Source organism: Aspergillus tubingensis, assembly GCF_013340325.1.
Source record: "Aspergillus tubingensis WU-2223L DNA, scaffold_3, whole genome shotgun sequence".
In the NCBI taxonomy this organism is placed as follows: Eukaryota; Fungi; Ascomycota; class Eurotiomycetes; order Eurotiales; family Aspergillaceae; genus Aspergillus; species Aspergillus tubingensis.
The window spans coordinates 3,970,069-3,997,931 of NW_023336277.1; the positions used below are offsets into that span (position 1 = coordinate 3,970,069).

The 27,863-nt window shown below is 50.7% G+C and overlaps 9 protein-coding genes across 9 annotated transcripts; 2 read left to right on the forward strand and 7 right to left on the reverse strand.

The window, feature by feature from the left end:
- Positions 1 to 656: 656 nt before the first annotated feature.
- Positions 657 to 6,437, forward strand: AtWU_02452 (putative TFIIIC transcription initiation factor complex subunits Tfc3; the record flags this gene model as incomplete). The annotated part of the gene is made up of 3 exons (XM_035497566.1): positions 657 to 723; positions 955 to 2,060; positions 2,112 to 6,437. 3 exons carry the CDS (start codon positions 657 to 659, stop codon positions 6,435 to 6,437), a joined length of 5,499 nt encoding a protein of 1,832 aa, XP_035353459.1.
- Positions 6,438 to 6,950: 513 nt separating this feature from the next.
- Positions 6,951 to 7,829, reverse strand: AtWU_02453 (ubiquitin-conjugating enzyme E2; the record flags this gene model as incomplete). Its single annotated transcript, XM_035497567.1, has 1 exon — positions 6,951 to 7,829. One exon carries the CDS (start codon positions 7,827 to 7,829, stop codon positions 6,951 to 6,953), a length of 879 nt encoding a protein of 292 aa, XP_035353460.1.
- Positions 7,830 to 8,145: 316 nt separating this feature from the next.
- Positions 8,146 to 9,726, reverse strand: AtWU_02454 (DHHC family palmitoyltransferase; the record flags this gene model as incomplete). Its single annotated transcript, XM_035497568.1, has 2 exons — positions 8,146 to 9,470; positions 9,528 to 9,726. The coding sequence occupies 2 exons, from the start codon at positions 9,724 to 9,726 to the stop codon at positions 8,146 to 8,148; spliced, it is 1,524 nt and encodes a 507-aa protein (XP_035353461.1).
- A 609-nt stretch (positions 9,727 to 10,335) lies between these two features.
- Positions 10,336 to 11,987, reverse strand: AtWU_02455 (rhomboid family membrane protein; the record flags this gene model as incomplete). Its single annotated transcript, XM_035497569.1, has 3 exons — positions 10,336 to 10,398; positions 10,448 to 11,475; positions 11,528 to 11,987. The coding sequence occupies 3 exons, from the start codon at positions 11,985 to 11,987 to the stop codon at positions 10,336 to 10,338; spliced, it is 1,551 nt and encodes a 516-aa protein (XP_035353462.1).
- A 1,639-nt stretch (positions 11,988 to 13,626) lies between these two features.
- Positions 13,627 to 14,070, reverse strand: AtWU_02456 (serine palmitoyltransferase small subunit family protein; the record flags this gene model as incomplete). The annotated part of the gene is made up of 1 exon (XM_035497570.1): positions 13,627 to 14,070. One exon carries the CDS (start codon positions 14,068 to 14,070, stop codon positions 13,627 to 13,629), a length of 444 nt encoding a protein of 147 aa, XP_035353463.1.
- A 6,603-nt stretch (positions 14,071 to 20,673) lies between these two features.
- On the forward strand, positions 20,674 to 22,539 carry AtWU_02457 (fungal specific transcription factor domain-containing protein; the record flags this gene model as incomplete). Its single annotated transcript, XM_035497571.1, has 2 exons — positions 20,674 to 20,717; positions 20,787 to 22,539. 2 exons carry the CDS (start codon positions 20,674 to 20,676, stop codon positions 22,537 to 22,539), a joined length of 1,797 nt encoding a protein of 598 aa, XP_035353464.1.
- Positions 22,540 to 22,878: 339 nt separating this feature from the next.
- AtWU_02458 (ribonuclease-domain-containing protein) lies at positions 22,879 to 23,375 on the reverse strand (the record flags this gene model as incomplete). Its single annotated transcript, XM_035497572.1, has 2 exons — positions 22,879 to 23,286; positions 23,361 to 23,375. 2 exons carry the CDS (start codon positions 23,373 to 23,375, stop codon positions 22,879 to 22,881), a joined length of 423 nt encoding a protein of 140 aa, XP_035353465.1.
- An 848-nt stretch (positions 23,376 to 24,223) lies between these two features.
- Positions 24,224 to 25,944, reverse strand: AtWU_02459 (beta-lactamase/transpeptidase-like protein; the record flags this gene model as incomplete). Its single annotated transcript, XM_035497573.1, has 2 exons — positions 24,224 to 25,517; positions 25,577 to 25,944. 2 exons carry the CDS (start codon positions 25,942 to 25,944, stop codon positions 24,224 to 24,226), a joined length of 1,662 nt encoding a protein of 553 aa, XP_035353466.1.
- Positions 25,945 to 26,436: 492 nt separating this feature from the next.
- AtWU_02460 (S-adenosyl-L-methionine-dependent methyltransferase) lies at positions 26,437 to 27,837 on the reverse strand (the record flags this gene model as incomplete). The annotated part of the gene is made up of 5 exons (XM_035497574.1): positions 26,437 to 26,750; positions 26,815 to 27,266; positions 27,326 to 27,449; positions 27,516 to 27,642; positions 27,697 to 27,837. 5 exons carry the CDS (start codon positions 27,835 to 27,837, stop codon positions 26,437 to 26,439), a joined length of 1,158 nt encoding a protein of 385 aa, XP_035353467.1.
- Positions 27,838 to 27,863: the final 26 nt, after the last annotated feature.

The window sequence follows — 27,863 nt, forward strand, 5'->3', positions numbered from 1 at the left end:
TAACGGGCTCATATACCAGGCAGGTCTCTCATGCGCCCCCTGGGAGATTGGGTCTCAGGCAATCTGTAAGGTCATCGGACGATTCCCGTTACGACTGGACTGATCTTCTTGGATTGAAGCTCTCCGGCGTAGGATTTCAACTTGACCACAACCAAGTTGCGTGGCAGAAGTCTCTAAATTTGACCCATTTTGATGTTCATGAGCTTAGTGATGCCTTGTGATACATACACCCCTTCATGTCTACCCACTCCTAGTCCATTTAGGCCCGGCTGACGTGTTACTGACAAAGAAAGTGCGGTAACACTGATAGATCCTCAATTATTATATGAATAGAACCCTTTTTTGACATCAGAAGTCTCACTTGTGAATCGTTATCTTCAGTCACTTGGAGAGCACAATCTAACTATGCATCAGATATTGTAGTCAATTACATAATATGTGTTGCATCTGATTCACGTGACGGCTGTCCGCCACCCCCGCGGTGTTGTTCGGGCTTCACCTCGCATTTCCTCCGCGACGCTGGTTCGAATCGCGTCTCTGCCTCTACATCTTCCTCCATTTTCTGCTCCCCAACCCGTTGTCTGGGAGATGGATTGACGTCAATTCGTGTTGGTCGAAATTTGCATGAGACAGTCTGGACGCTGACATGGCCAAAGATGGCCCCGAGTCTACGGGATTTGATTGATTTTCTCCTTGCGGAGATTGCCCTCTGCGGTGATCAAGGTCAGTTGCTCGCTCGTCTTTTTCTTTTTCCTCCGGTCGTGACGGTCTCGAAAAATCCCCACCGACATGGCCAACCCCTGCATGCGCCATCCGTCTGATTGGACCATGAGGTAACATCCAGCTCGGGTCTTTTCAACGGCGAACCTTGCCTTTGGATACCTGCATAAACTTTATCGCCTATAATTGCATTGGTTTTAGTACTATTATGACTAGTCAACTAACCTCGTTCAGGAGCTTCTCCTGCCGATATACTAACATTTATCGATACTTTCTATGCCAAGGCGGCGCAAGATGCAGCTGGCCGCGCGCACACCGTGGACCGCCGGTTCCAGGAGAAGGTCTGGTCCTGGCTAATGAAGAACCCAGAAGTATCCGTTGGCAAAGACAGAGAAGGCAATTATCTCAGCCTCCGGGATGCCGAGCGTGGTCAAACCAGTGCGGAGACAGACCAAGCCGCCAACGGAGCATCGGACTCGGCCCGGGTCTTTGTGTCCAAAGAGCGAACCTGGCTCGCAGTGGCTGGTCACGGTCCAGATGAAACCAAGGTGTTCCCCACGGAATTCGCTCTTCTCTCTATTATTGCATCGCGCAAGCACAACGGCATTGCGCAGACAGAACTAGTCAGAGTCAGTGGCCAGGACAAACGTTCCGTGCCGAAGCGTACGGATGTTCTGCAGCAAAAGGGCTACATCGAGAAACGCGCCATTCAAGTCAAGTCTACTCGTACCAGTCTTTGTACCTTGCGCAAGTTCTTGACACCAGAGCATGCCCCTGTAGACAGAGAGACTGGCCAGGATGCAGATGCGACCAAGCAGGAGAACATGATCGATTTCAAAGAGTTTCTTGATCAGCTTTTCCAAATTCTCCAGGAATATCAGATTATTTCTCGCAATGACTTGAAGCAGAAGCTTGGGTTTCAAGATCACTGGCGCTGGAGGATCCTATCCCGTGCGCTTCGGAAGTTTGAACGTATTGGCGTTCTTAAACGTGTTCGAGCTTTGTCTCAGTATGCCGACACTCTGAAGAAGTTCCACCCTTGCGTCATGCTTATAAGAGAACCAACGGAGAGAGACTTCGAACTATTTAACGAATTCAGTCGCGGCATACTTTCCAATCTAGAACAGGAAGATAATCTCGACATTGAGGATGATATGGAGCAAGATGGCACATCACAGAGCCCCTTACAGCCAAACAGCAACGGCACGGTCGGTCTAGTGAAGCGTGAAGCAGTAGAAGAGGCTGGTCGGATTCTCCCTTCTTGGTCCCCAGATAGGAGCATTCACAATCAGATCTTTGAGATTGTTGATCGAACAGGGACTGATGGTATCACCAATCAGGTAAGCACCTGACATACTACTGTGACAGCCAACGTTTACTGAAGCTATCAGGGAATCCTGAGAGCCTGTTTTGGCGGCTACTTCAGACGACCTTTGGAGAACGCAGTGAGTCGTCTCGTAGAATGTTGGCAGCTATCCCAACCTCTGCACCTGCGCCATCTGGCTATTGTAAGAGATACGGCGCTTCAGCGCACTATCACCCATTATGTGCATTATACTGCCATGAACTTCAAGCAGCTGGTCGATTCAGGGGAGGCGCTGTGGGAGGCGGTTGAGTTCTCTCCGAAAAAAGCGAAGTCAATTAGCGCACACATTCATCCTGTTGATGCCGCTCCCCAACTTGATGCTCATGGGCTCACCCTCGCTGTGCCGAAGAAGGAATTATGCAAGGATGGGAACGTCACACTGCTGGAGTGTATCTCGGTGGTTAAACCGGCAAACTACGTATTTTCAGGCAGCGATGCCGTGGCGGCACGCCGGGAGGATGGAACATACACGATCCATCAACGTATCCGGGGTTCTGGTGACTCAACTGCGCAGCCTTATGCCACGCCGGTTAGGGTGAAGATAGAAGGTCAGGAGGGCTCTGATACAGAGATGGCTGATGTGCCTTCTGTGAAACCGATCAAAAGCCGCCCAAGGAAGTCGCAACTTGATCCCGAAGTATTCCGGGGCATGTCTGAAAAGGAGAAGCTTGAGACTCTTGGTCTGGATGAGACTTGGACGGAGTACAGTATCTTGCTCATAGAACGCACCGGGCCGGGTGTGTACGTTACTACTCGTGGACGTCGGCGACCGGCAGGCAAGAGGCAAGGGCGGCCAAAAATCAGTCGGATCGCCGTGTTCAAGACACCAAAGCTGGCAACTTTGCCTTGGTTCCAGAAAGACACGGCCGAGCCAGATGACGACTCTGTGATTGTATCCAGGAAGACTCGTTTGCAGGCCAGCGGACGGACTCAGTCCTCTCCTGTAGTTGATGATGGTGTCCCACCCCAATCCACTTCTCCAGCTCTTTCTGTTAGAGGCTCGAAAAGATTGCGTCAGGATGGGTCAGATACCGAATATGGATTGGAGGGTGAAAATGCGCCAAAGCACCGGCGTGTTGAGGAAGTCAATGGGGATTCGCAAAATGGTTCGCCGACTGCAGAACCGCTCGAGCGTGAACCTGAAGCGACACAGACGTCGCCTTTGAGACGAACTAAAAGAAAAAGAGCAGCGTCGCCTATGCTCACAGAAGAAGGTCCCTCGCAGGCAGACGACGGCTCTGTATTGGACAACGTTTCAACTCGGAAATTCCCGCGGAGCAGCGGCCGACCCGCCACTCGCAATGGGAATATAGAAACCTTTTTCAAACGGGCTCGCTCTGGACAAGCCTTACGGGACAGGAAAGGTACAACCACCGAGTCGACCGCTGAAACCGGAGAAGGCAATGATGCCGTTGAAGATGAGCCTGAGGCTTCAGCGGCGGAAAGGCCATCGGAGAGAGGTACCGTTACCAACGAATCTTCGGAAATCGCTACGACAAACGACATGACTCAACAAAGCTTGGCTGAACCAGCTGCGCCCAAAGCGACAGAACAGAAGAAGAGTGCCCCAGAAGCACCTGAGCCATCTGGTAGAAAGCGAAGAATATTCGCAGAGAAAGGTGGTTCCGTCGCTGTCCTTCGGAGGTCGATTGTCATGGATATCCTTGAACAAGCTGGCGGCGCGTATCCTATGGGCACAGAAATCTGGTATCCATTTATGACAGCTTGGCAAAAGAAGAGACATAAGGAAATACCAGATCTGCGCACAATCAGATCGGTCGTCAAAACCATGGTTGATGCTGGCAAAGTCCGGCAGTTGACTTTCAGTGGGCGAGACCGGAAGGGTGTCATGGTAACAAAGAAGATCATCTATAAGGCGGACATGAAGCCCGACGACCCCCTGATTCTGGATATGCAAAAGGAAATGCTGGCCACAGATCGGTACTATTTCCCTCCTAATGTTGAGATTGACCCCGAGATTTCAAAGAATGGCAATCGGGGTACGCCACGCAGAGATGAGAAGCTACTCTCACAGCTGCCCGTGGAACGGGGCATAACCGTACAGCTGCACCAAAAGCCGGCAATGGTTCGCGCCGTGGAAAAGCGCCGGCGCCATATGCTGCGTAGCGAATTGTTGCAACATTTGAGTATGGGAGAGGAGTATGAGACAGCAGACGGTGCAGAGATCGTGCGACTCATGACTCTGAGTCGTCGCGGTGACCAAGATGATCCACGCGCATTGACATCTATCTCCCGATCGGGGCGTGCGGGCGATGGGCCCAGACGAGGACAAAGACAGCAGGTGGAAGCAGGGCTGGCTTCACTGCGCAAGATGAGGCGACTGTGGTCTACTATAGCACCCCACGCGATGCTCATGAATACGAAGCCGACGTTCCATGCCACCACTGGAACTTTTGGTACAGAAGCTGGAATTCCGGCTATACAAGCTGCAAGAGACCGCGCGAAAGCGGCTGGAAGAAAGAAAACCCCCGACCTACCGCATTCCCTTGATGATCTGTTCAGTCAGACGCGGAGACGAGTCATGGACGACACTGGAGACGCTGACCCACGATCACGCCAGTTCTTCCGGGATAACAATACTATTCTCAAGTGGGAGCTCAGCCACGAGGATTTGCTCCGTCGAAAGAGCGCGGATCTGTTCTACATCAACCAGACTGTTCAAAACATGGAGACTCCTGGTATCGAAGGCGATATCCGGTTCGATGTCGACGAGCAGACTGGCAATGCAGCTACAGAAGTGACACCCATGATTACTCGACATAAGGCGCGTCTGGAACGTCAAACTTCACAATCGCGGCGAAGACGGTCCGAGACTGCTACCGAGCCTGGGCATCGTCGTCTTACCAAGTTGAATGAGAGCATTGCTACTGACGGAAATAAGCCTGCTACGGCTCAACCCGTCTCGCGCCAGCCATTACGCCGGAGCCGTCTTGTCTCGCAGATGCCACGGACACTAGTCCAGCAGTTCATAGCCGCAATTGTTGCCGTGCGCAGTTTAGCTGGAGGTTCCGATGCTCGTCTGGTTGATTGGTCCCTTCTTTGCTGCTGCTTTCCGGACTTGGACCCAGCCTTTGTTATTCACCGAGCTAGAGGAATACTTGGAAAATATCGCCTGCAGATCGCCAAGTTGCAAGGCGATTTCCAAGAAAGGTTCATCGAGGCGTATGCTAATAACGAGGTCCCTCCTATTGACTACGACAACTTGGAAGGGTATGACTGGAAGGGAGTTATCGAGTGGGCGAACACGAAACTAGATGCACCTAAGTCCGAGAAGCTCCCCGATCTACCTGCAACGCGAGAACAGTTTGACAGCGTCTTTGAACTAAGGGAGGAGGCGCTCGTACCAATCGATGAACTGTACCAAACCAACCAGTCGATAACCGTGGGCCGCAAGCGCGCCCTAATCGCTGGTGTCCCATTCGCTGCTCCTCTGCCGGAGAAATCCAACCGGCCTCAGCCGCGGAGAGCGGAGCTGTCCCGCTTGGAAGTGGTCAAGACCTGGGTGCGAGCCAACGTGGTGACACCAGAGGAAAAGTACCGCCCAGCCGAGGCGCGACAGGCACTGGAAATGTTCGGAGAGCATGTGGTGCAACAGGCATTGCAGTCTCTCGTAACAGAAAGAGCACTCTCCATGGGAAACAGAGGCCGCATCACCCCAGGCCGGAACTACGACGTGACAGAATACTTCCTATTGGCACTTGGCCGGCGACGAGTCATCGAAAGTACGGAGCTGCGGCGAGCGCAGCGATTCAAGACCGAGATCCTGGATCCGACACTGCGCAAGCAAGGATACATGGACATCGACTACAACGCCGAAGACGGCGACATGCTTGTAGTGATCAACCTGTTTGCCACGGGTCGTGTGGTGCTTCACCCGCGCGATGTGCCGCGCGAGAAGTACGGACTAACGGACGGGGGCTACCTGACGCGGCAAATCGACAAGGACAAGCTGCGATTCTCGATGGAGGTGCGACCGGCCAAGTCGTACGTCTATGGCAACCCTATCCAAGAGACGATGCGAAGCCTTGTAGCACCGCGTCCACAGGGCGTCGACGCGGCCACGCAGCTGCCAGCGAAGATACCCCTGTGGTACGACATCCACGGGTCGTTTGTCCGGGTGCTGTGGGACATGGCGTTGGCGGCGGTCGTGGGATGCGTGGCGACGCGGCCGGGGATTAATGCGAGTGTGATAGCCGGGATGTTGAAGCCGACGATGGGCGAGTGGGAGGTGCAGCTGCTGTTGGACTGGTTGGAGGGGGTGGGTGTGGCGACGCAGGAGTCGGGGTGGGTAGTACGAGAATGGTGGTGGATGGTATTGGGTGATATTTAATGTACATTGGCAGATGCAGATTGGATGAGTGTTTAGTAGCTCGAACTTGATGTATGTAAATGACCAATTAATGCCAGACACTGAATTTTGATGTTAGTTCTACCTTAACAATATCCCTTACAAAACCTGCCTGCCTACCTACTACAGATAAACCCAACATAATCTGACTTCTCTCCATCACACAATCATCTTTGAATTACAAACACTAACCCCCATCCCAAACATACCATACTACCATACTACCATACTACCATACTACCATACTACCACAACCTCATACCCACATCCTACATCCTACATCCTACATCCCAAACATTCAATCACAAACCCAACATTGAAATTACCCTTTATCCCACCAAAACACATCGTGTGGCAAGCCTAACACAAACACCTAATATACAAAACCATAACCATTATACCTAACGACCCAGGGTACTTATAGATACCATCCAACGCCAAATAAACACCTTTGCTTCATGTGGAACACAGATATAAGTAAAGATGATAGCAGGATCACTCCAAGTCCATGTCGCGCGTTAGACGTCTTAGGATCATGGCTACTAGGGCGATGATGACGCCGATAATGGCTCGGTCGAGCCAGGGTGTATCTTGAGATGTTGCAGCGGCTGCAGCAGCAGCAGCTGGTGCAGTAGGCACTGGTGGTGGAGGTCTTGTTGCTGGGGGAGTATGTTGTAATTGCTGTTGTTGGGGCTGCTGTGGTTGAGGCTGTGGTTGTACCTCTGCTTGAGGGATCTGAGACGTATCCACACCTGCAGATATACCTGCATCCGCAGCTGCAGCCTCATCCCCCTCCTTCTCCTCCCCCTCCCTCTCATCCCCCATCTCATCCCCCCCAAAATCCTCCCCCTCAACCCCCACCCCCCTCTCCCTACAAACCCCCCACCACTCCCTCATAACAACCTCATTCCCCCTCCCCTTACTCCCCTCACACCCATCACACCTCCACGCCCTACTCTCCCTCGCATACCTCCTCCTCACCTCATCCGCCACATCCAACCCGCCCACCTGTCCCTTCGCATCTCCATCCATGAAACTCCGCAGGGCAATCAACGCCGTCCGAATCCCCCACGCGGGCTGCCACGTCTCCTCATGATGGCCTGAGATACTGAGACAGATCTCGCGGTTGACTTCGAATCGTCCCGAGGGGGTTAGGAATCGGAAGCTGGGGGGCCGGAGTGGGTATGTGGGTGGGAGGGTGATGCGGCCGTGGTAGATGCCGCCGGCGTAGGGCGAGGGTGGTGGTGGGCCGAGGAGGGTGAAGTGCCAGTCGAAGAGGTTGGTGTCGGATACGGGGGCGGCGTGGAAGTAGGGTGATGGGTTGGTTTGGAGGTCGGTGGATTCTTTGAGGAGGCGGCGGGTTGAGGGGGACATGTTCTTAAAGGTTTGGTTTTGGAGGGTTGGTTTTTGGGTTGGGTTGGTGGTGTCACACCGGGCGGGTTGGTAGTGTGGGTGTTATGTGTGATGGTAGATGGTGGATGGTGAGGTGAGGTATAGGTGATGATGTGATGGGATGGATGGATGGATACTCGGAGATATAGATAAGGTGGAGATCCGGATAGGCCAGTTGGCCTGACGTTTACGTGCCTTATTAATCAGGTGTCTTTCACATTCCATTAACTCCGTAGTATAATATTCATAATAGTTCTAGCGTGTTAAGCATTATCATCCTAGTATATACTGATACACATCAATCCCAGCTCCGCCATTCATCCTCTCGTCCGTGCATCTCCTCTTCGCTCATCTCTCCCTCGCTGTCCTGTCCCCGCAGCCGTGGTGACATCGGCGCCAGTGTCTTCATCGACACGCCCGTGTTCGGCCGCTCTGGGTCGCGCACCACATCTAGTGGCTGGTTCGGCGTCCAATTTGCTGCTGCGGATGCGCCCCATGCATGGCTGTTATTCATGTTCCGCTGGTACAGGTCCCGCTGATATTGCTCTTGCTCCGCCGCCTCCCGCTCCCGTCGCTGTCGCACGCGATCGCGCGCCTCCATGAACTTGGCGCTCGGCTCCCAGTGCCAGCCATCGCCTGTCGTCGTACACACCGGCACTGGCCAGAGCAGCGGGCGGTCACCGAACAAGTGCCGCAGGTTGCGTCGCCATCCCAGGTCGAATGCGTGCGGCATTTTCTCGCTGTCCTCCTCGTCCAGGTAGTTCTGATACCGGTCGTGCTCACGCTGGCGCTCCATCTCGGCGTATGACCGCGACAATGCCTGCTGTGCGGGTGACATCCGCATCCCGGACGGTGATACACTGGGCGGAGGAGTCGGTTCCTCGCCCTCTTCGGCCCGCGTCACTCCCGGGATTGCATTCGCGTGAGCGTCGAGGATCTGTCCTCCGTAGTCCTGCAGCCGGTGACCAAAGCCTTCTCGGTCGCCCCCTTCGCTGCCCAGCACATTCTCGTAGCGGTGGCGATCCAGCGCTTTCCGCAACGGAGACACATACCGGGTCTTCTCCAGACACTCAATCGTCGTGATTCCCCGCAACGCCAGGCTGATATGCCAGACGGTAAAACCTGACAGCACCAGGCCAATAATACCACCCAGCACCGCCAGCAACACCACGTTGATCGGCAGCATCTTATCCACATCGATATATTTACTGTCGTCCAGCATTTCCGTCCATATCCACAGCGCCGCGACGAGGAAATCCACCCAGCAGAAGATCGACGTATATATCAAGAACAGCAGAAAAGCTTTGTAGTTGTACAGTCCGACACATGTCGCCAGCCACGGACAGTGGTGATCCATCTTCAGCACGCAGCGCTTGCATGTTGAGCAGTGGTGCGCCCGGTCCGGTTTGGGGCACTGGCATTTCTTGCAGAATCGGGATCCACCGGTCGAACTCACGGTATAGGCGGTATACTGTGGTAATTCGGTCACCGGAAGTGCACTATATTCATGTCGACCGCGGCCGCTAGGAGTGAGAGGGGATCCGGGATCGGTGAAGACGGCGACCGTATAGCATGCGTTGAGGCAGATGTAGAGGATGATTCCGAGGAAAGAGCTTGGGATACCTAGTTTGCAGGTCTGTAAGCAGATGAGTGAAACAATGAGAAACCACGGTTACACACCGATCCAAGCACTCTCAGACGGCTTGAAGCCGACACTGGCCTCGACCCAGACAGCCCATGTCGTTAGGCTGTAGACGAATGCCAGAGGGAAGAATGATGCTGCCGTGCAGCAGTAGCGTTCAATGCGGAGAGCCCAGGCCCGCGGACGTCGTTTCGGCCACGAAGGCGAGGATGGAGGTGAGGCTGCCAGTGTTGCCATGGTCATATGGAGTATGGAGTATCAGCGAGATGACATCCACGTTGCGAGCGACGATTCAAATCATGGCGATAACCGAATATACAAGGGTGTGGTATCAGCAGCGCAGAGGTGACAACTCGAATGTACAGCAGTTGGAGAATACACTCTACTATGAACGAGTCTAGAAAGGAGTAAAGTGGGAATGAGAGATGACGGGGAGAGCGGAAGTGGAGGGAAGGAATGGAACTGATGGATTTGGCGATCTGAGGCACCACATTATTCTTACGTTACATGTACCGTACCGCACAGCCACGGTTTGCCGATCACATGCGCCTATATTTAGATTGTGGCTCGGCACTGTTGGTTGTTCACAAAACAGCTGCCTGGTATTATTTACTCTCAACTACCGCGCAATCATAATCATTTATCATTGGGATTTCCATCCCATACTATGGTATAAACATAAGTCGCTGGTGCAACTACAGCACCAGATACAAGTATCCCAAACGCCGCTGATACTGCCTTGATATATGATAACCGCAGATGCGACAGGATATCCTAAGAAACCAGACCAAACATATACTAGAGAGTATAACACAGTGAAGAAAGAAAATTTCGGAATGTGGTCGCTCAGGAGGTCTTCGTTGTCGTTGTCGTCGTTAATTGGCCTTCTTTGCACCATCCATTGACAGGCTGCGACACAGTTAGCATGAGCGTATTCCACCAGCATTGCGTTACGTACCAGACAACTCAACCGGTAGCACCAGGAACAGTTCGACTTGGGATACTTGTAGAAATCGACAATCAGAAGGATAAAGCCGACGAGCACCGCGACCAAGGCACCCGCGCGAACCAACCACCATGCCCACCACAGTGGCTTCCGACCCCGGAAGAAGTTCACTGGGTTCAACTTGTTGTTGCTGGCGCCTGCCCCGGTGCGAGTCCGACGTCCCTTGAGGAAATCAACCAGGCTGGGCCCAGTATTCACCTTCTGGCTGTCATCGGGCGTGGGAGTGCCCGCCCCGCCGCTCATGGCAACATACGGGTTGCGCGCCAGGCCAATCCTCTCGCGCAGCGCGTTAGGCGACCGAAGAAGACACAAGCCCAGAGCCAGCCCCATGATGAAGCCTCCAATGTGAGCAAAATTATCCAATCCTGGCAAAAGCCCCAACACGAAAGACACCGCAATACCCAAGATCATAATGATCAACTCCACCCAAGGAGAAGCGCGGTCCTTCCATGTATAGAGGAGGTCCAAGATGAAAAGAGCGAGGATACCGAACAGTGCACCAGAGCAGCCGCACGACGCCTCGCCCTGCCCGGCATAGTTGCCGCCCAAAACAAAGCCCCAAATTCCACTGGCCACATAAACCAGGAAATATCGCCACCAGCCAATCATCCGCTCCATGTCAACTCCCATGGTCAACTGCACGATCAGGTTGAAGCCGATGTGGATGAATCCGGTGTGGATGAACATGGGGATAATAAACCGGAACCATTGATTGGGCGCCGGTTTGTCGTCAAGCGATCCGTGTGGGTGAGGGTTCGGTACACCGCTGAAACCGCACGCTTCGGACAGTGTGCACTCAGTCGCCGACGTGGTGGCATTCGGGCAAGAGAAGAGGATTGTTTCGTTGGCGTTCTGAATGCCAGGTACGTTCTTCATGCATGGTGTGTACCGCGATCCCATGTAAATTTGCATGTACGAGGATGGACCGATCATCACGTTGAAGGATGGTTTCGTCTCAATAGGAGAGCCTGTAAATTGAGCTGCAGAACTGTTAGATAGATTGCAAGGGACCTCTTTGCCAGCCGGACATACCATTCTTCACCAATTCCACGATGAACACAATGATCTGGACCAAGGTGAACGCATATGTTACCCACGGGATCTTCTTCTGGAAGAATCCCTTCTTCCTGTTCCTGTTCCTCCGCGCTGTCGGAGCGACCGGTGGTTCGATATCTTCAGGGGTGGGCGAATAATGAGTCGGCTGGTGCATCCAGTTCGGCGGCGGAGATCCATTTGCATATTGATTGCTCTTCAGCGGAATATTCTCAGAATAGGGCTCGTCATTCAGCCTTCCACCGGCCGCATATGCTTGGTCGGAACCGAGAGATTGTTGACTGTGGTGAAGTTGAGGGTCGGCTGCCGTGGGCTCGTAAGGATGTGTGTGGAAGTCAGGATGGCCTGGGGTCGGAATGTTATCGAAGTGAGGATTAGCTTGCTCATATGAAGGCGGGTTGTTGCTGTAACCGCCATGGTAGTAGCTGTTGGCTGCCATATTGAATGGACAGCCGGGCGGGCGAAAAGCGCAGACAAGGAGGTCGTGTGTCAATCAGGTCAGTGTGATGGCTGAGTGCAAGCGATTGTCCGGTAAGCTTCTCGCTGTCCGATTGTGTGGTTGCGTAGTAAACAGTGAAAATTCAATTTTCTTCTGTGAACGAGAGGATGGTTTGTTGACAGGGGTCGTCTGGCAGAGATGACGACGGCACGTTTGGCGGGCAACAAGCAGGGCTGAAACAATCAATCAGAGAATGCCCCTGACCCGGAACCGACTTTCAACTGCGGCAAAGAGCCCCCAACGATCCAACGAAACGAAGGATCTATCTCCCTCCAGCGGAATTCAAGGAAAAAAGTAACGAGAGATTCTTCCACCCAAAATACACAGACAAGGACGGGGAATAACACTGTCAAGAGAAGGACAAATGAACGAAAAGCCGGTGAGATAATGAAAGATGGGGAAGAAAGACGCAGGACGAAGTTTAGGCAGGCGGTTTTCAGTCTGGGCGGGCGACTATTTTTGGGCGCGCTGCTGATCTCCAAGAAACTTCGTCGTCAGCCGCCAGTCCGAATGGAAAACACTCCCCGATGACTGAGCAACGCGGATCCAGTCATTGTGAAGCGTCAGTTTGGTTGTGTTCCCGCAGGCCACGCAACATCCCGCGACCGTGAATGGCTTTGAGGCTATGGCACAGCAGTACGGAGTACCTAGTGAGTACTACTAGTGACCCGTTGCATCATGGCGGTGTTCCCCCCACCACGATTTAAAGACAGGGCTGGGCATGTTGTGGCTGGTTATCGTTGGCGTATGCCTCTCTCCACTTCATTAGCAAAGAGTTATTGTGTGCAGCAGCGTGTCTGCTCTTGACCGACCATCCTCTTCCAGCCTTGTCATCCTCATGTCCCCTGTTTATCAACCCGGTCGGATGCTCGTGTCCACGCATGCTTCCTTACACAGTTAGTACTTCAATACTTACGAACAACACTAATTAGTAATGAGGGAAATCACATCCCTTGCTGCAGACCAATCATACACGGGTTCATATTTGACATTAAGCATTACTAGACATTTAACAATACCATTCGCCTAACCCACACGAGGTTCATCTATACATCGATTCGCGTGTGGAATCCGATCTGGGAGACATCCTATTCCCCCCGACCCTGCTGTCCTGAGCGACTCATTATACAAGCCAAGGAGGTAAAACCAAAAAATCCAAACTCACGAGCTCCCATCCCAACCCAGGACTGAAGGGTCGGGTGCTCCCGTCTCTATCGGGGTGGAATGCCACATTACTTGCCGTCCTACACGCTTGGTCCGCGTGTTCGCATTAAAAATCGATGCCTTTCCGTTCAGTTCATTAAGTCTGTGCGCAGCAACGCGCTAAGGTTGATCATAGTAGTCCCGGAACGCCACGGCAACGCCATCATTTGAATCGCATGTACGGAGTACAACAGGGTCTATCCCAACCCTCAAGCGTCAGCTGCACAACGCACTGTGTAACTCAAATCAGCGATTACTTACCATCATGACAGACCCTGTTGTCTTATACCAAAAAAGCAAACAAACCAAGAGCAAAAATAATATAGTCATGATGTCGGTCAGGCAAATACGCTTAGCCAATGGTCAGGCGATTCGCTTAGGTGGAGGGCGTGGATATCGAGTTGACGTGCGAGTCGAGGATGCCCAAGGCTGCACCCATTTCCTCGCTGCTGTGTCCGGTCAACAGCCATACGAGACGGCTAAGCTTCTGGTACAGCAACGCGGGGAAATAAACCAGCAGTGCCCAGAACAGCAAGGACAAGACGACCATCACGAAGGTGTTGGCCACCAGCTTCTCCCCTGGCGTCATCACATAGAGTCCAAATGTAACCTCGTAGCGGTAGTATTCCAGCCGGATACGGTCGACAGATCGCTGCAAGATGTTGCGCCGGGGGTGCTTCATGGACAAATGACTCGAACAAGGGGAGTTCGTCATGGTGGAAGAGTATTTGTTGATCAGCTCATCCACTGCAGCCGGCGCATGCGACGAGATATGTGTGGAGGTGGAGGGGGTGTAGAACGACTGCATTTCCGTTGCCATTGTCAAACCACACTAGAGGAGTCACACTGAAAGGGCCGTTGCTTCCCTGCGCTACACGTTGTCGAGTGCTCAGCGCTTTCCTGTCCGCTGCCTCGGTCGGATATCGTGCTGAGCAATCGCTCGGGAGTGACGCAGGTCCTTTGGCTCCGAATTAACTGGCCGTTAAGATCCTAATCAATCTGGAGCGTCTCCGCGTCTCAATAGTCGGCCGTGAAGGGGGTTTGATTTATCGAGGTAAAACTCCGTTAAGACTGGCTATGGGGGGAAAGGACCGACGCGAGAAGATCGGAAGCCGGGGAAGGCTTGAGAACTAAACAGACCGTTGCTGAGAAATACAGAAGCGGGGTCAATGCAAGAGAGAATACAAGTAGCGGAAATTAAGAGGAAGAAGAGGAGAGCAAGCAGTAACCGACTAAGGCACCAGGGGAGGATGAAGTGAGAGTTGAGTTGGGGGAGATGGAGGAGAAAATCGGTAAGGCGCGGATCGAGGAAAAGCCGCCGTGAGGGATGATTGGAAGATGGAAGGTCTGCTCAGGCAATAGTCCAACTAGTCCAGCTCCAGGGCGTCCTGGCCAAGAATTAATTCGAACTAAACAGCCGCGGATGACTCCAGTGTCTGGGATGGTGCAGAGTCCAACTGCTGCAGAGTTGCTGGATCATCGTCATAGAAATTAATTTGCAATGCGACGCTCGCGAGGGCGACTCGGTCATTGGCCGCAACCGGCGCCCGGAACTCATTTGCTGGGAGGAGCTTCGGCTCTATCGGCATCGCCCGCGTCGGTGGTGGTCCTTCCTTGGTTCTGTGTGGTTTGATTTTTTTTTTTTTTTTTTTTTTTTTTTTTTTTTTTTTTTTTTTTTTCTTCTGTTTTTTTCTCTTGTTTTCTTCCTCTTCTTGTTTTCCTCCTTCCTCTAGACTAGGTTCTCCATTTTCAGCCCCGTCCACTTGAACCTTGATCCCTATAACACACTTAACTATTCCCGTAATCAGTAATCTTTCCTTCCTATGCCTAATTTACGGGAAAGACATCATCCCGATGGGGCCCAACCTTCTTTGCCCCGGACTTTCCACTTAAAGAAGCTCATCCCCCCCCCCTAGCTAGCATATCTCGCGCGATAAGAGGCGGCAGGGCGTCCACGAGCGTTCACATTATGATACTCCATGTGTGCCCAGTTCCTTGCATAAAGTTCATAACGCCCTTGATCGCGCACGTCCCCCTTCGTTGAGGTAAGCGGCTGTGATACCCGTCGGAGTGGAGACTCCCGCGGCCAGTTGGTCGCTCATTCTATGGAGCAAAGGGAAAACAACTGCGGTGCCATGCGGGTTGGACGTTCAATAGAAGTATCGGGAACTAAATACCCTGCAGCAAGTCTGTTAGCAGATTAGGTATCACAATCTTTGTGTGTTGTGTAACTCTGGCTGCTGGTCTTCCATTTCGGAACCAGAAACCTTCCCCGGTTAGTTTGAACTATCCTGGTCAGTTGAGCTACCTTGGCACGATGATCTACCGTGGTTGGATTTGCAGCCGTCTGAGAAGCATAAGCAAATCGAACTTAGCAGGTTCTTTATTGAGAGATTGTTGTCAATGAATTGGCCAAAGTTACGATCTTGGTGGTAAATGCTGAGTGTAGATTTTTGGGGTTCTGTCGGACTTTTGTTGTGGTTGCATGCTTCGAAGTGAAATATATCTTCATTCACTCAAGAAACTGCAGCGTTTGGCATGCTCTTATAGTCACTACTTGACTGCGGACCACACATGCCATGTTTGGAATATTGTCTGCCAAAGCAATTCATGGCGAAATTTCCTTGTAGAAACTTGTGCACATGTGGTCTTACCACCATGTCAAACTTGATTGGTAGCTCAATGCGCAGTCTCCCATCTGCCATGTGACACGTATCAATCCAGCGAGCACACGTCGGAGAACAATCGTATTCTGCATGCTCAGGCCACTGGGAAAGTCGAGTAGGTCGATTGTCACTGGGAGTGGCATACAGCAGATGAATAGCCTCCTGTGCGACGAGAGATCATCAATGTGTGAGTTCCACGTCATCCCTATATGGTATTTTAGCTGTGCGCATTAGCCATTGCGACTTCGATTAGCATCCTCTGAAGTGAAGGTAAGGGTGATGAAAAATGAAAGTATCGAGGAGAAGCGAATCAATAAATACACCCGGTGCTGGATGATTTCTTAGGTAATATGTAAAAGCCTGTCCCAGAGATAGCTTAACCTGGTAACTAAGAATAGAATACCGATTCACGTATACGGGCCGTACTGAAGGCTTTATCTGTTGTATTGGAAACCGTTGTTACATGCGTAGGGCTGACTGTATGAGGTCAGCATGTAATGTGGCTCCATTGAGAATTGAATCGACATTCTGAGCTTAGTGTAACTTCCTATGAGACCAGTCAATGCACTTGAGAATTTCAAATATGCCCCATCAATAGGTCTCACAATGTAATTGATGGCGAGCTCGATGCTTCTAGCTTTTGTTGTCACAGAAGATTTTGAAATAATCATCCATACGGATGGATGCAATCCCCTCGCCGGGCGCACTGCGTGGCCTGATAATATCTTGTGAAGTCTTCCACTCTTCCCACTCGGTCAAGAGAATAATACCCTGAGTAATCTGCCAAACAAAGCGCATTCGCTGTGGGCTTGCTTCAAACGATGCTAATGGGGTAGCTTCTCATACTCAAATGCTCAAAGCCAGTATGAAAAGGCTTCCGATCTAATATTGTTTCCTAATTAATGAAGCAGCCATTCATTTGACGCCTAGTCAAGTCGCCTTTGACGGACGTATTAATTGGCCAAATGTATGTGTGTTCCGTTTTCTCTTGATAATGTTCTAGCTACTTCACGGTCTTCATCAAGAGCAGCTGGGTTAGGAAGACTCTGTTGCGAGAAGATGTACAGCTTTATCTGACAGCAAAGCCCGACTGATTTTAGAGCGACAGATGGATGAACTTCAAGAGAATACAAAGCCAGATTTATTTTGCTGAAAGCTCAACTTTCTGAACAGTCCGCGCAAGCAAGGAGCCGACCTCTTGCTATGAGATCTTCTGCTTCATACCATTTTGGACTCGCCTGATTTAATCACAGAAGAGAGCTTGCGATAGCGCACCAATACATTCATTTACGGTCTCACCATCGCCAATTCCATCCCGGGATTACTGTAAATGTAAATCGAGTCACGTCAAATACAACGCCCTGGGTATTTCGTATCGACTAATGCGCTCTTACTAGCGCATTGTGGTCGAAAGCTACTGGAACCAACGTTGTTCTTTCTGTCATTCTATGCGCAGAATCAGAATACCCCATATATCGAATTTCGTTATTCCTTGCCTGTGCATCAAGTGGTCTAGAACTTGCTGACACACACCTTCGCACCATAGTTTCGCACCACAACGCCCACAGAAGATTTTAATGCCTTAGTCTTGTCTCGCTATAGTTCTATTTCGTTGAAGGAATTCGAGATCTGTCCAACTCAACGGGCATTTATTCCCCACTTAGCACCGAAAACCAGCCAGCTGTCACACTGTCGGCGAGCGTCCGAGCGTCCGGACCGCTCCGGCAAAGCCCAGAGCTCATAACCATTCGTCTACCCACGACTAGGCATGTATCCTAAGTTAGCGACATGAGCGCGAATTCTAGCACGAGTTGCATATGTCTGCTTGGCAGCTAGAAAGTCACGTTTCAAACAGGTAGTATGGACGGGCGTCTTGGACCTCAGATTTCTTGTTAAGATCTCCCAGGTTCAAAACCAGGAACCACATTTCCAGTCATGAAGGTTCTAAGGAAAGTTCTACGCGAGCTCGTATGGAAATTCCTCAGCTTCTATGCAAGCATATTCCTGATTAACTTTAGACTTGGGCAGCGCGGCAAACACGGAACGTGCGGAACGTCGGGCGCTGTACCTTGTAGGGTTGCCCCGTTGCAAAGGTACCTACATAAATTATGGGTCATGATTGGTTCTTTCCTTTATAATATTATCAACGGAATAACACGACGATCTTTATTTTATATTCATCTGATAATCAAATCAGTGATAGGTATGGCTCCCTTAATTAGAATCACAACATGTGTGGAATATTACTGTTTAGTAACATGAGTAGCACACATGTGTGGATTGGTCTTTCGCCATGACTCGCGTAGTCAAGTACACGTCCGAAGTAATGCGCCAATGCTGCATCGGTCAAGACGAAGGAGGGGCATTTCAGTACTTGTGATATTAAACACCGATGGGAGGGTGTCCACCTCGGGAGTACTTACCCGAAGGGTCTTTTTTCTACGCACAGCTTCAATAACACCCCGAGCAGAATATCTTTTCTTTTCCCATCTGACTGGCTGGCCTTTACTTCCGACACAATGCATACACTAGTAGAAAGAATCTGCAGCCGCCCGTGGATAATGCTACAGCTGAGATCTTATCTGACCAGTCCATAACGTTCTATCTTTTCCGAAAACATCTTCGAATTCTACACGAAGTTGATCCCTCCGGCTGAGACCGCATCCCACCCGTCTTTGCCTCCGTCCAGACGCGCTTTGTATACATGGGGATGTGCTGGTAAGAGAGATTGACAAAGTACTTGATGCAACTCTGTTTGGTTGGACCACCGCATCGCCCCCCAGCTTCGAAGACTAATCCTGGCTGAGGATTCCTACGCGGCATTGTCATGGGCCGGAAAATACTTGCGTGGTTCTGGACTTTGGAATAGGTCCAGACCGCCTGCAGCAGCTCAGAAATCCTCTGGTGACAGACTAGGAGCAGACAATGTACTCTTGGCAAGAGGCCATAGAGCACTGAAGATAACCGAGAAACTCCTTTCTCTCCGCCAATGCTCGATGATCGTAAAATAAGAGTCTCGGCACAGCGATTTCTCGATTTCAATAGGTGAATATACGTTACAACCCAGGATCAACGGATCATAGAATCTGTTTCTTTGAGACCGCATTAGGGACCAAGACACGAGCCATTGCCGCATCGGGCAAGATAAAAGATTACTCGGCGCTTCCGCCGCTGTACATCGATGTCGGCGCATGCCAATCATACCAACAACAGGGTGTGGCTTACGCCACAAGATTGCTGGATCACCGATCACAAGCCGATCTACATATAGGACGTGGCGGTTCTCATGATTGACATTTCACAGGAGTCCAGACATTGGATCATTTGTACTGCGCACTCCTGAGGGATGGAAGGCTAGAAAAGACACAGTGTAAGAGGGAATGATTATCCGGGGGAGGGAAGGCTGTTTCATGCACAGGGCAACTGCTCAATGCACAGGCCACTGACCTTGTAAAGACTCAAAAACCAGGCGTCAGTAGATCACGGAGATGGAAGCTATATTGGGCCAAAGCAGAACGCTAATTGTACTGCTAATAACCTGGGTGTTGTAGAGATGTTACAGTGCAAACGCCATTTGTGTTAATTGTGGGAGCTGAAGGGTCCTCGACTTCCAACCTCCTTTCAATTTCTAGCTTCTTTGACCTCTTCGTCGGAGTACAGGCAAGCAACCCTTCAAATCTCTTGCCAGCACATACAAGGATTCCTGGGCACGAGAAAAAAAAATCTGAATCTACAAGATAAGCAAAGAGGTGGCCACAGGCTAAGTAAATACCCCGCATGGTTGACGCATAATAGCGGCTGACATATAGGCAATGCGTTCGCCTGGGCTCGGATCTAGACTCTGGCACACTTTCCGCGGATGGTCAAACTGTCAGACAGTTACCAGGGACATATTCCACTAAGAAGATAGTACCATCTGTCACTTCAACCGAGTTCTTGACTACATCAAGTCACAATTTAGATTGAAAGCTGATGTTCCGGTTTGTACTGACATTGTTGTTTGTGTAGATTTCCTTGCTATACTCTCAACAGTACCATCGCCCCCATCCACACCCATGGCATTCCTCAGCTAAGAAAAAAAAAATTTTTCGTCTGGGCTTTTCCACATCCTGCAGTAAGACGTGTTGGTCACTTTGGCCCGTTTGTGGATCATACCGAAAGTGGAGGCAGGGATTATCGCTGAGCTTCGCTAGTCGACGGAGATGCTGGCTTATGCACGATGCCCGACAGCTGTCGTTGAGCAAAAGCTCTGCCGACAACCCCAAAAATACTCTGTGCAGTGTCAAATAAATTAGTCGTCTTTAGTGTCGGGTATACCCCGTGACAAGGGTACATGGTCCTATCACCGTGCCTGTCAACTATTTTCCAGTCTGCGCCGGGCGCCCCCACCTGCTATTAGTCTGACAGACGGTGGCGAGGAAGGATTTTCCAGGCCTCCTTACTGGTGCAATCCGCCAAGGAGGTACTGCGTACTGGGCAAGCCGTTAAGTAGCGCGGTGGCGAACTTTATATTTTCTACTGAAACAGATTTTGATATACCCGACAACCAGGATCGCAGACTGCAGCGTCTGCAACTGGACCCGCTCCTTTCCAGAACATAAATTGGCTATCAGAACAATGGGAGAAGGATGTAGTGGCAGGCAGGACCTGAGTTTTCAAAACATCAGTGTGAATAACCCGTTTACGAGGGCGTCTACGGCTCATTGACTATATCGTTGCCTATACATTGTCCTGATATCTTTCTTGCGCGGTGCACCATGTCTCAACACTGGAATTCCCGCTTTGACAGAGTAGCGAGCTTGTAGGTTTCCTTACTTCTCTCTGTTAGTGGGAGAGACGCAGTCTGTTAACACATGATATTCTCTGTCAGAAGGGCCGCTAGACCAGGGTTTCAGACAGCAGAGCTCGATATCACAGGCATCCCTGTTGTCAGCGACCAACAAAGTCTTCCAATTGAGTTGTCGAGGACCGATGAGAGCCATCTACTCAACACGGGCTGGCCCCATGTCCAATCGCTCTGGCCCATCCTTGGGGTGGGAGAATTCCAGGCTTATTACGATTCCCTGTGGACGCCGAGACGCAAAGTCCGGCAGTCATCAGCTCTTGTCGACAGTTTACTTGCCATTTGCATGCAGGTCACCAGTACTGCTGTCTCCAATAATGGATCAGGTCGCAGCAATGTTCTTATAGCCGGGCAACAGCTGTATAATCGCACCCGGCAACTTCTTCTAGAAGAGGAACAGGCGGCCCCAACGTTGGCCACGGTGCAGACTTTCATCTTCTCGAGCATCTATTTGCTGTACACTGACCGCATTGAGCCTGCATACGCCACGATCGACGGCGCAGTGCGTTTGGCATATGGGCTAGACCTTCACCACGATCCCCCGGAGGGAATGGATGCGAGGCAGCGGGAGGTCCGGCGCCGGGTGTGGTGGGCTTTGTATACATTGGAGAGCTATCTCACGACTAGTATGGGACTGCCATCTCTCATCGTACAGGGTGAGGTATCCTGCGGCTGGCCGACGATCTCCCCAATGGGCGGCTCAAGCTCGAATCACTTTCAGGTGCACTGGGCCAAGCTGCTCATGTCAATCCAGATTGTACGCACAGTCTTTGACCAACAACAAAAGGAGATTCTCCGGGAAACCTATGAGACCGACCTTAGCAACCTACCAGGCCTCCTGGAGTCTATCGCGATGTTCATGGTGCGACCTCTCAAGGCTATCCGGGAAGGGCTTAAAGCAGTCCCTTCTCCGTTACGGATTCCTCGAAAGGACGGTAGTCGGGGGTTCTCATTCCTCTTAAAAGGAGCAACTGTTAGTCTAGACGGTAAAGCCCCTTTATGGCTTCAGCGGCAGCAGTATGCCCTGGAAATCAGCTACCATAGTCTGAGTCTGGCGGTTTTACAACCTTTTCTCTACCTGCAGGGCGGCGATTCGGCCTCCATGCCGCGAGCACATGCGCACGCTGTCACTGGCGTGAAGCACGCCATCACCTTAACGGTGATCTGCCACCAGTGTCTGACTGAAAGTGAAAGTCTTGCGAGGAGTCTCCCGATGTTCCGCTGCCAGTGGGATAGCTGCCTATACCTCATTACCTTCATTTTAGCCAATCCAATGTGTACCTTCGCTGCAGAAGCCCAAAAAGCGGTGGATACTGCTGAGGTCGCATTTGCTATTCTCGTGAACAGTCTAGGGTTGTCGTGCCGAGCCTCAGAGATCATGGATGATCTTCGCAGGCGCGCAGAAGAGATGGTTCATCCTCCTGCACGCATGGTGACATCAAGCCAGCCCACATCGTGCATTGACTCCGCAGCAGCGTCCTCTCCAGTCTCTCATGTATCTAGCGGCGTCATATCCGATCATGGCCATCTGGGCGCGTTTGAGGGGGCACAAATTCCACCAACGGTTGACCCATCAATTGGCTCTGATGTGGGTAGTCTCGAATTTTTCACAGCAGCCGAGACCGAGCTATCAGTGGAATCGGCGCTTGACGTGTCTAGCCTAGCACTGGAAGCACCGAGTTGGACCGACCACAGCATGTTGGATGTTAACATGAGTTGGGTGGGGGACAATGTGCTAGTTGAACCGTGGCAAAGTAATATGGATCATGTGTTTAGATAGAAATGGAACAGTTCAGACGGGATAAAGATATGCGTAGAGAGGGTAGCCGATTTCACATCCCGAATTGCAGTCGGAAATCCCGACGGTGGGTGCCGAGCTGCAGGTAGTATGAATTCTATTGTTTTCGGAGAAACCCCGCCCACTGCAGCTGAAGCTGAGACCCACCGGCCCGGGCCGGACTGTTTCCATCTCCACTTGGTATGTGCTGATCTCTATAACTGGCCGACACGGACTGCTACTGTGTACTGCCCTCTCACTCAATCAATCAAAAACACCTTTCAATTTCTCACCCCTCCCCCAACCCCTCTACCACCCACACAAACCAACTAAATAGAAAATCTAAACAGCCTGACAAGCCACAAACCCATCATATTCCTCCGCCCCGGTATGTGTAATCAATCCCGCAAACTCATCCTCCCCATTGAAAATAATCCGATCCGCACCAGGAGAACCCCCATCATACACCTTGTAATCATCCAGAATCGGGTACTCGTAGTATGTTCCCGAGACGGTGAAATCGAACCCTTCGTAGTCGTGATACACGTGCGGGTAGTCGTCGATTGTTCGCCCTTCTTCGTGTAGGGAGTACCCCTTTGCTTGCGCTTTGCTGATGTCGCTCGCCCAGTAGCAGTGGCTACCGCAGTAGTAGACGCATTTTGAGTCGGAGCGGGATTCAGAGGGGGTGTGGGTGTTTAGGGAGGGGGCGGCGAGGGTAGATGTTAGGAAGAGGGAGAGGGGGAGGATTGTCTGTTTAGGGGTTGTTAGGGGGGGTTGGTGAGGTTATGATGGGGTGGAACAGGAGTGGGAGGGTGTGTATGTACCTTGAGTTGGAACATTGTGTTTTGCTTTAGGGATGATCTCTCTACTGTTCTTCTTCTTCTGTCTTTGTTCTTGTCTGATAGTATTCGAGACAGAGAAGATTCTCCTCCCTATTTATAATACTCTGAATCCTCCCAGTACCCTACTAATCATCCCATCTCCTTCTCTGTATGCAGTCTACCCATCTAACCATTAACTTCACCCCCACAACCAACAATCGAAACAAGAATCCTAACAAGGATATGATTAACTCCGACGGAGATCGAGTACCTCAGGCCAGACTAACATCCTTTAACCCCTCCTCTATACCCAATCATGGTCTGAACATAACCAGACAAGCAAACGCCAAGAAAGAACAATCATCCCCAAGATAAGTCACGTTCTCACATTACTCGTCGAGAAGAAATTTATCTCCTGAGGATCACATATACTAATCCTCGGTAGCGTCCATCCGGCTAGGAAGTCCGACGGGTATTCCGGGTAGAACCCACTCTTACTTCATGTGTTCTCCAATAAGTAGAGGGCTTGGCTTCATGTGCGCGGATATATCTTCTTGAGGAGTATGCATTCTACTCTGGAATCCCTAGGTAGTCAGGGAAAAGAGAAAGCATGATCATGCTCGCTGAGCAGGAGCATGATCCGCCCTGATCAGACCCACTAGGCAGAGGATTTCAGAGTTTGAACATAGGCCAATTGGTCAAATATTTGTCAATTAATTTTATCCTTCTCTTTTGCAACATATCCTCTTGTAAGCGCTTAATGCATTGAGCTCTATCAGGGAGAATACTGTCAAGAAAGAACTCCATCCTACGCAGCGGTATATGTAATAGTAATATAGGTATCTTGATTTTCCTGCCGTTCTAAATCAAGGCATTACACCGAAAAGCGGGTTTTGAACCCTGGCCGCACCGCTGCGCACTCCATCCTTCTTCTCGAACCAGATCATTTCCTTGAGCATTTCCTCCAACTGCAGACCCAACCTTGTGACTTGAGCATCTTCTATCACAAACTCCGCTTTCACGATGTCATCACTGCCATCGAGCCAATCAGTAAGATGAGCATCGAATTTTCGGTCATCGGACACATGTTCGAATTTCAAGGTAAACCCCATTGAGCGATCTGTAGCATCGATGAAGAGCGCATCATCTCTGATTTGAACCAGTAAGTTATGATACCCAGGATTCCAGTAGTTGCCAGCGTAAGCACTAAGGGGTATTGTCGGTGGCTGCGGAGTATTCCGTTTTGGTTTTTGCTCATTCACTTGGCCCTTCTGGATACCTTGACTTTTCTTCGCTTGGGTTTTCTTTTCCTGCTTTTTCTTCTCCTTCTTTTCCTGGTTCTTACTCATTGGATTTGTATCTTTCGCCTCGGCCTGAGGTTCTGGACCGCGAATTTCAACAGATCGTGTGTCTTTGCTTTTGCTGTCCTGAGGGGTTTCGTCCGTGACTCCAAGGATATTGTCAATTAACTTTTGGACAAGGGTCGTCGCAACGCCATTTGCCCCATCTGAGTTTCCCATGATCACAGCACCGAATGAGAAATCAGGGAGAAAGAAGAAGCGACTTGCGAATCCAGAGAATACCCCATTATGACCGACAACCATATGTCCCTTGTAAAAGTAGATATCCAGGCCAGCAGCATATGCTACCGGTGAGCTGTGCCGCTTCCGTCTTGCTGGGTTTGGATTCACAAAAGTTCGCAGGCGAGTGAGCCCTTCATAAACATTTTTATTGATAGGGTCTTCGCGATTCATGAAAGCCTTGACAAATTTGATGAAGTCGTTCACACTCGAAATGATAGACCCTGCGCCTTGGCCTTCTGGGCAGTCTGGACTTTCTAACCCACGATATGTCGAGTTGGCCCTTTTCCATGTGTAGCCAGTTGCCATGCGGGATCCAAATCCTTTTGATCGTGCGCTGCTGGGTTGAAGAGTAGTTGATGCCATGTCCAGAGGCTTGAAAATTCGCTCTTCGAGGAATGTACCGAAATCCTGTCCGCTCTTGACTTCCACAAGGTGGGTTGCCACTGTATACATCATGTTGCAGTAAATATACTTTGATCGAATGGGGGCCGCGACAGGGAGATTTCTGAGGTTTCTCGTAATGGATCGAGCATTGTCCGGCTTCGCCGCTCGCACACTCATATACGAATCGTCATGGCTGGCGCAATATGATTAGTCTTGAAAGTCAAACATGGAATTTGAAAAATATTAGCTCACCGAGGCATTCCACTTCTATGACTCAAGATGTCTTCTACAGTGACTCCTTCTGTGTATCCTTCTCCAGACATAACAAAGTCCTCGGGGAGAAGAGTCGACATTACGGCATCGTACTGAATATCCGGGAACATGTCATTATCGTCGACTAGCAATCCCACCGCTGCAGCAGTGAGTGATTTAGCAGACGATGCAATGTCAAACAGCGTATCTGCTGTACAAGGTATTTCGGGATCCAGGCTCGCATGTCCATATCCCGCAGAGGCAATTTCATCATTGTGTACGATTGCAATCGCCAGCCCCGGGACATGCTGCTGATCCATCAACTCTGTCACATATGACGCAAACCCTGCCGAGTGAAAAAGATCCATATTGCTGATTTGACGAATTACCGGTGTGCGTTTTGGAACGCCACTGTATACGCCTGTTCATGTAGGGTCCAGGCGGTTTCTTTGAGCCTGAGGATCAGCACCCGAGCGGCCCCGCACCTGGGCCCTTCGGGTTGCCTAACCGGACCGGTGGGGCTTTATCTGACTGCTGCCTGTCTGGCCATTTAATTCGGGTAGAATAACTAGACCTAGCATAGTGGATTTTTACTGGTAGCATTGCGATTGAAGTGATCATTTTGTTCTAAAGCTGACATTCTTCTAAAGCCAGATATAGACTAGGCAGTTTACCAAAAGCACCTTTTCAGAAGATTATTGAGATTGTTGAAGGCAGTCAACATTATACTGTATCACAACCACTTCTAAGTTGCAGGACTTTATATAATTCCTACACGCATTCCTATATCCCATTGTAATCATTGCAATCAAGTTGTTCCGAAATACGCACCTCCGCTGCACTAAGACATGTACAACATCTTACTTTCGCCGAAACACGATTATAGACGTGCTGGACTCCAGATCATAGGTGTGTATCTCCTCAATACGTAGTCCCACACGCTTAGCTAGCTCCGTCCATTGCTTCTTGGTTCGCTCCTTACCACCAAGTGAGATCATCAGGGATATATCGGCCAGGGTCGCTTGCCATAATGCATTCACATCTGGTAGCACCATCTCGTCCACGAGGATTCTTGAATCAGGCCCCATGGCAGTGGCCAGGTGTTGAAGGATCTGGGTGCATTGAGAATCCGGGTAGTCGTGAAGGATCCGTCGCAGGTAGTAGAACCTTGCTCCTGTTGAATCGAAGTTCTGGGTTAGATGGTCATTGATACTTTCAGAGATATAAAACCTGCTCACCCTTTATGTTCTGTGGCTTAAAAATGTCGTGAGCCATGACCTGGATACCGTCCAGGGGAGGAAGGTGGTCGACCGCTTCGGGCAGGTCCTGCAGCACAAGGCGTCCTCGGAGATGGGGATACTTGTCCCTGAGTTGAATACACTGGTGGCCATGGCCACCGCCGACATCAATGAAGAAAGGCTCTCCATGATGCACTGGGCTTTGATCAACGCGATCAGCTTCTTGGTGAAAGAGGTCGAAATCCGAAAGCCAGTCCGTGGACTGAAGACCGGTCATAACCTGTTGTAAAGAATCAAACAGTTTTGGATGATTGGATAACCACTCAAAACAGGTGAGGTCTGTTTGAAAGGCTTTCTGAAATGGGGTGTTTTTGTTATCCGTAATATCATCGTAGTTATTTTCTGCGAAGAACGCCGGAAATGCTTGACTGGCTGGCCCACAGGTTTCGAATCTGTCATACGGATAAATAAGCCAAGAATTCTAGTCTTATATACCATGAATAGGTCTTACGCGTAGAGAACGAATCCTTCCGAACGCTCATCGGCAAGCATCATGGTTGTTCGCTTGGCTCGGAATTCTCCCACACTCGTCTCTTCGATGATTTCATTTGCTGCAAGGTAACGAAGAACACGTTCTGTGTTGCAAGTGATTGTAATCTTAGTCACCATGAGCCCTTTAAGCTTCAATGAGAGATGCTTACCCAGGAGCCGTAGTTCAACCCTCAGATCCCGTGCCAGCTCCGAGGTTGTCCATACGCGGTCGTGCAATGCTAACTTTCGGAATAGACCAGTATTCATTCCGAGCATGATGACCGAAACTCTGAGGTGCTATGAGATATATCAGCTAAATGGAACGTATAATATAGTGAAAACGCAGAGTACAGAGTTAAAAAGATCCATGATCATATCCATCGGGCTCTGAAGTTCCGGCAGAAGGGAGCGGAGATCGTTATAGATGCTGGTGCGCCCTGGCTCATCAGCCGTGCCCGCCAGGGTACGAATCTGGTCGATGATAGAGTCCATTGGGAATGAATCGAGTGGTCTGGTGC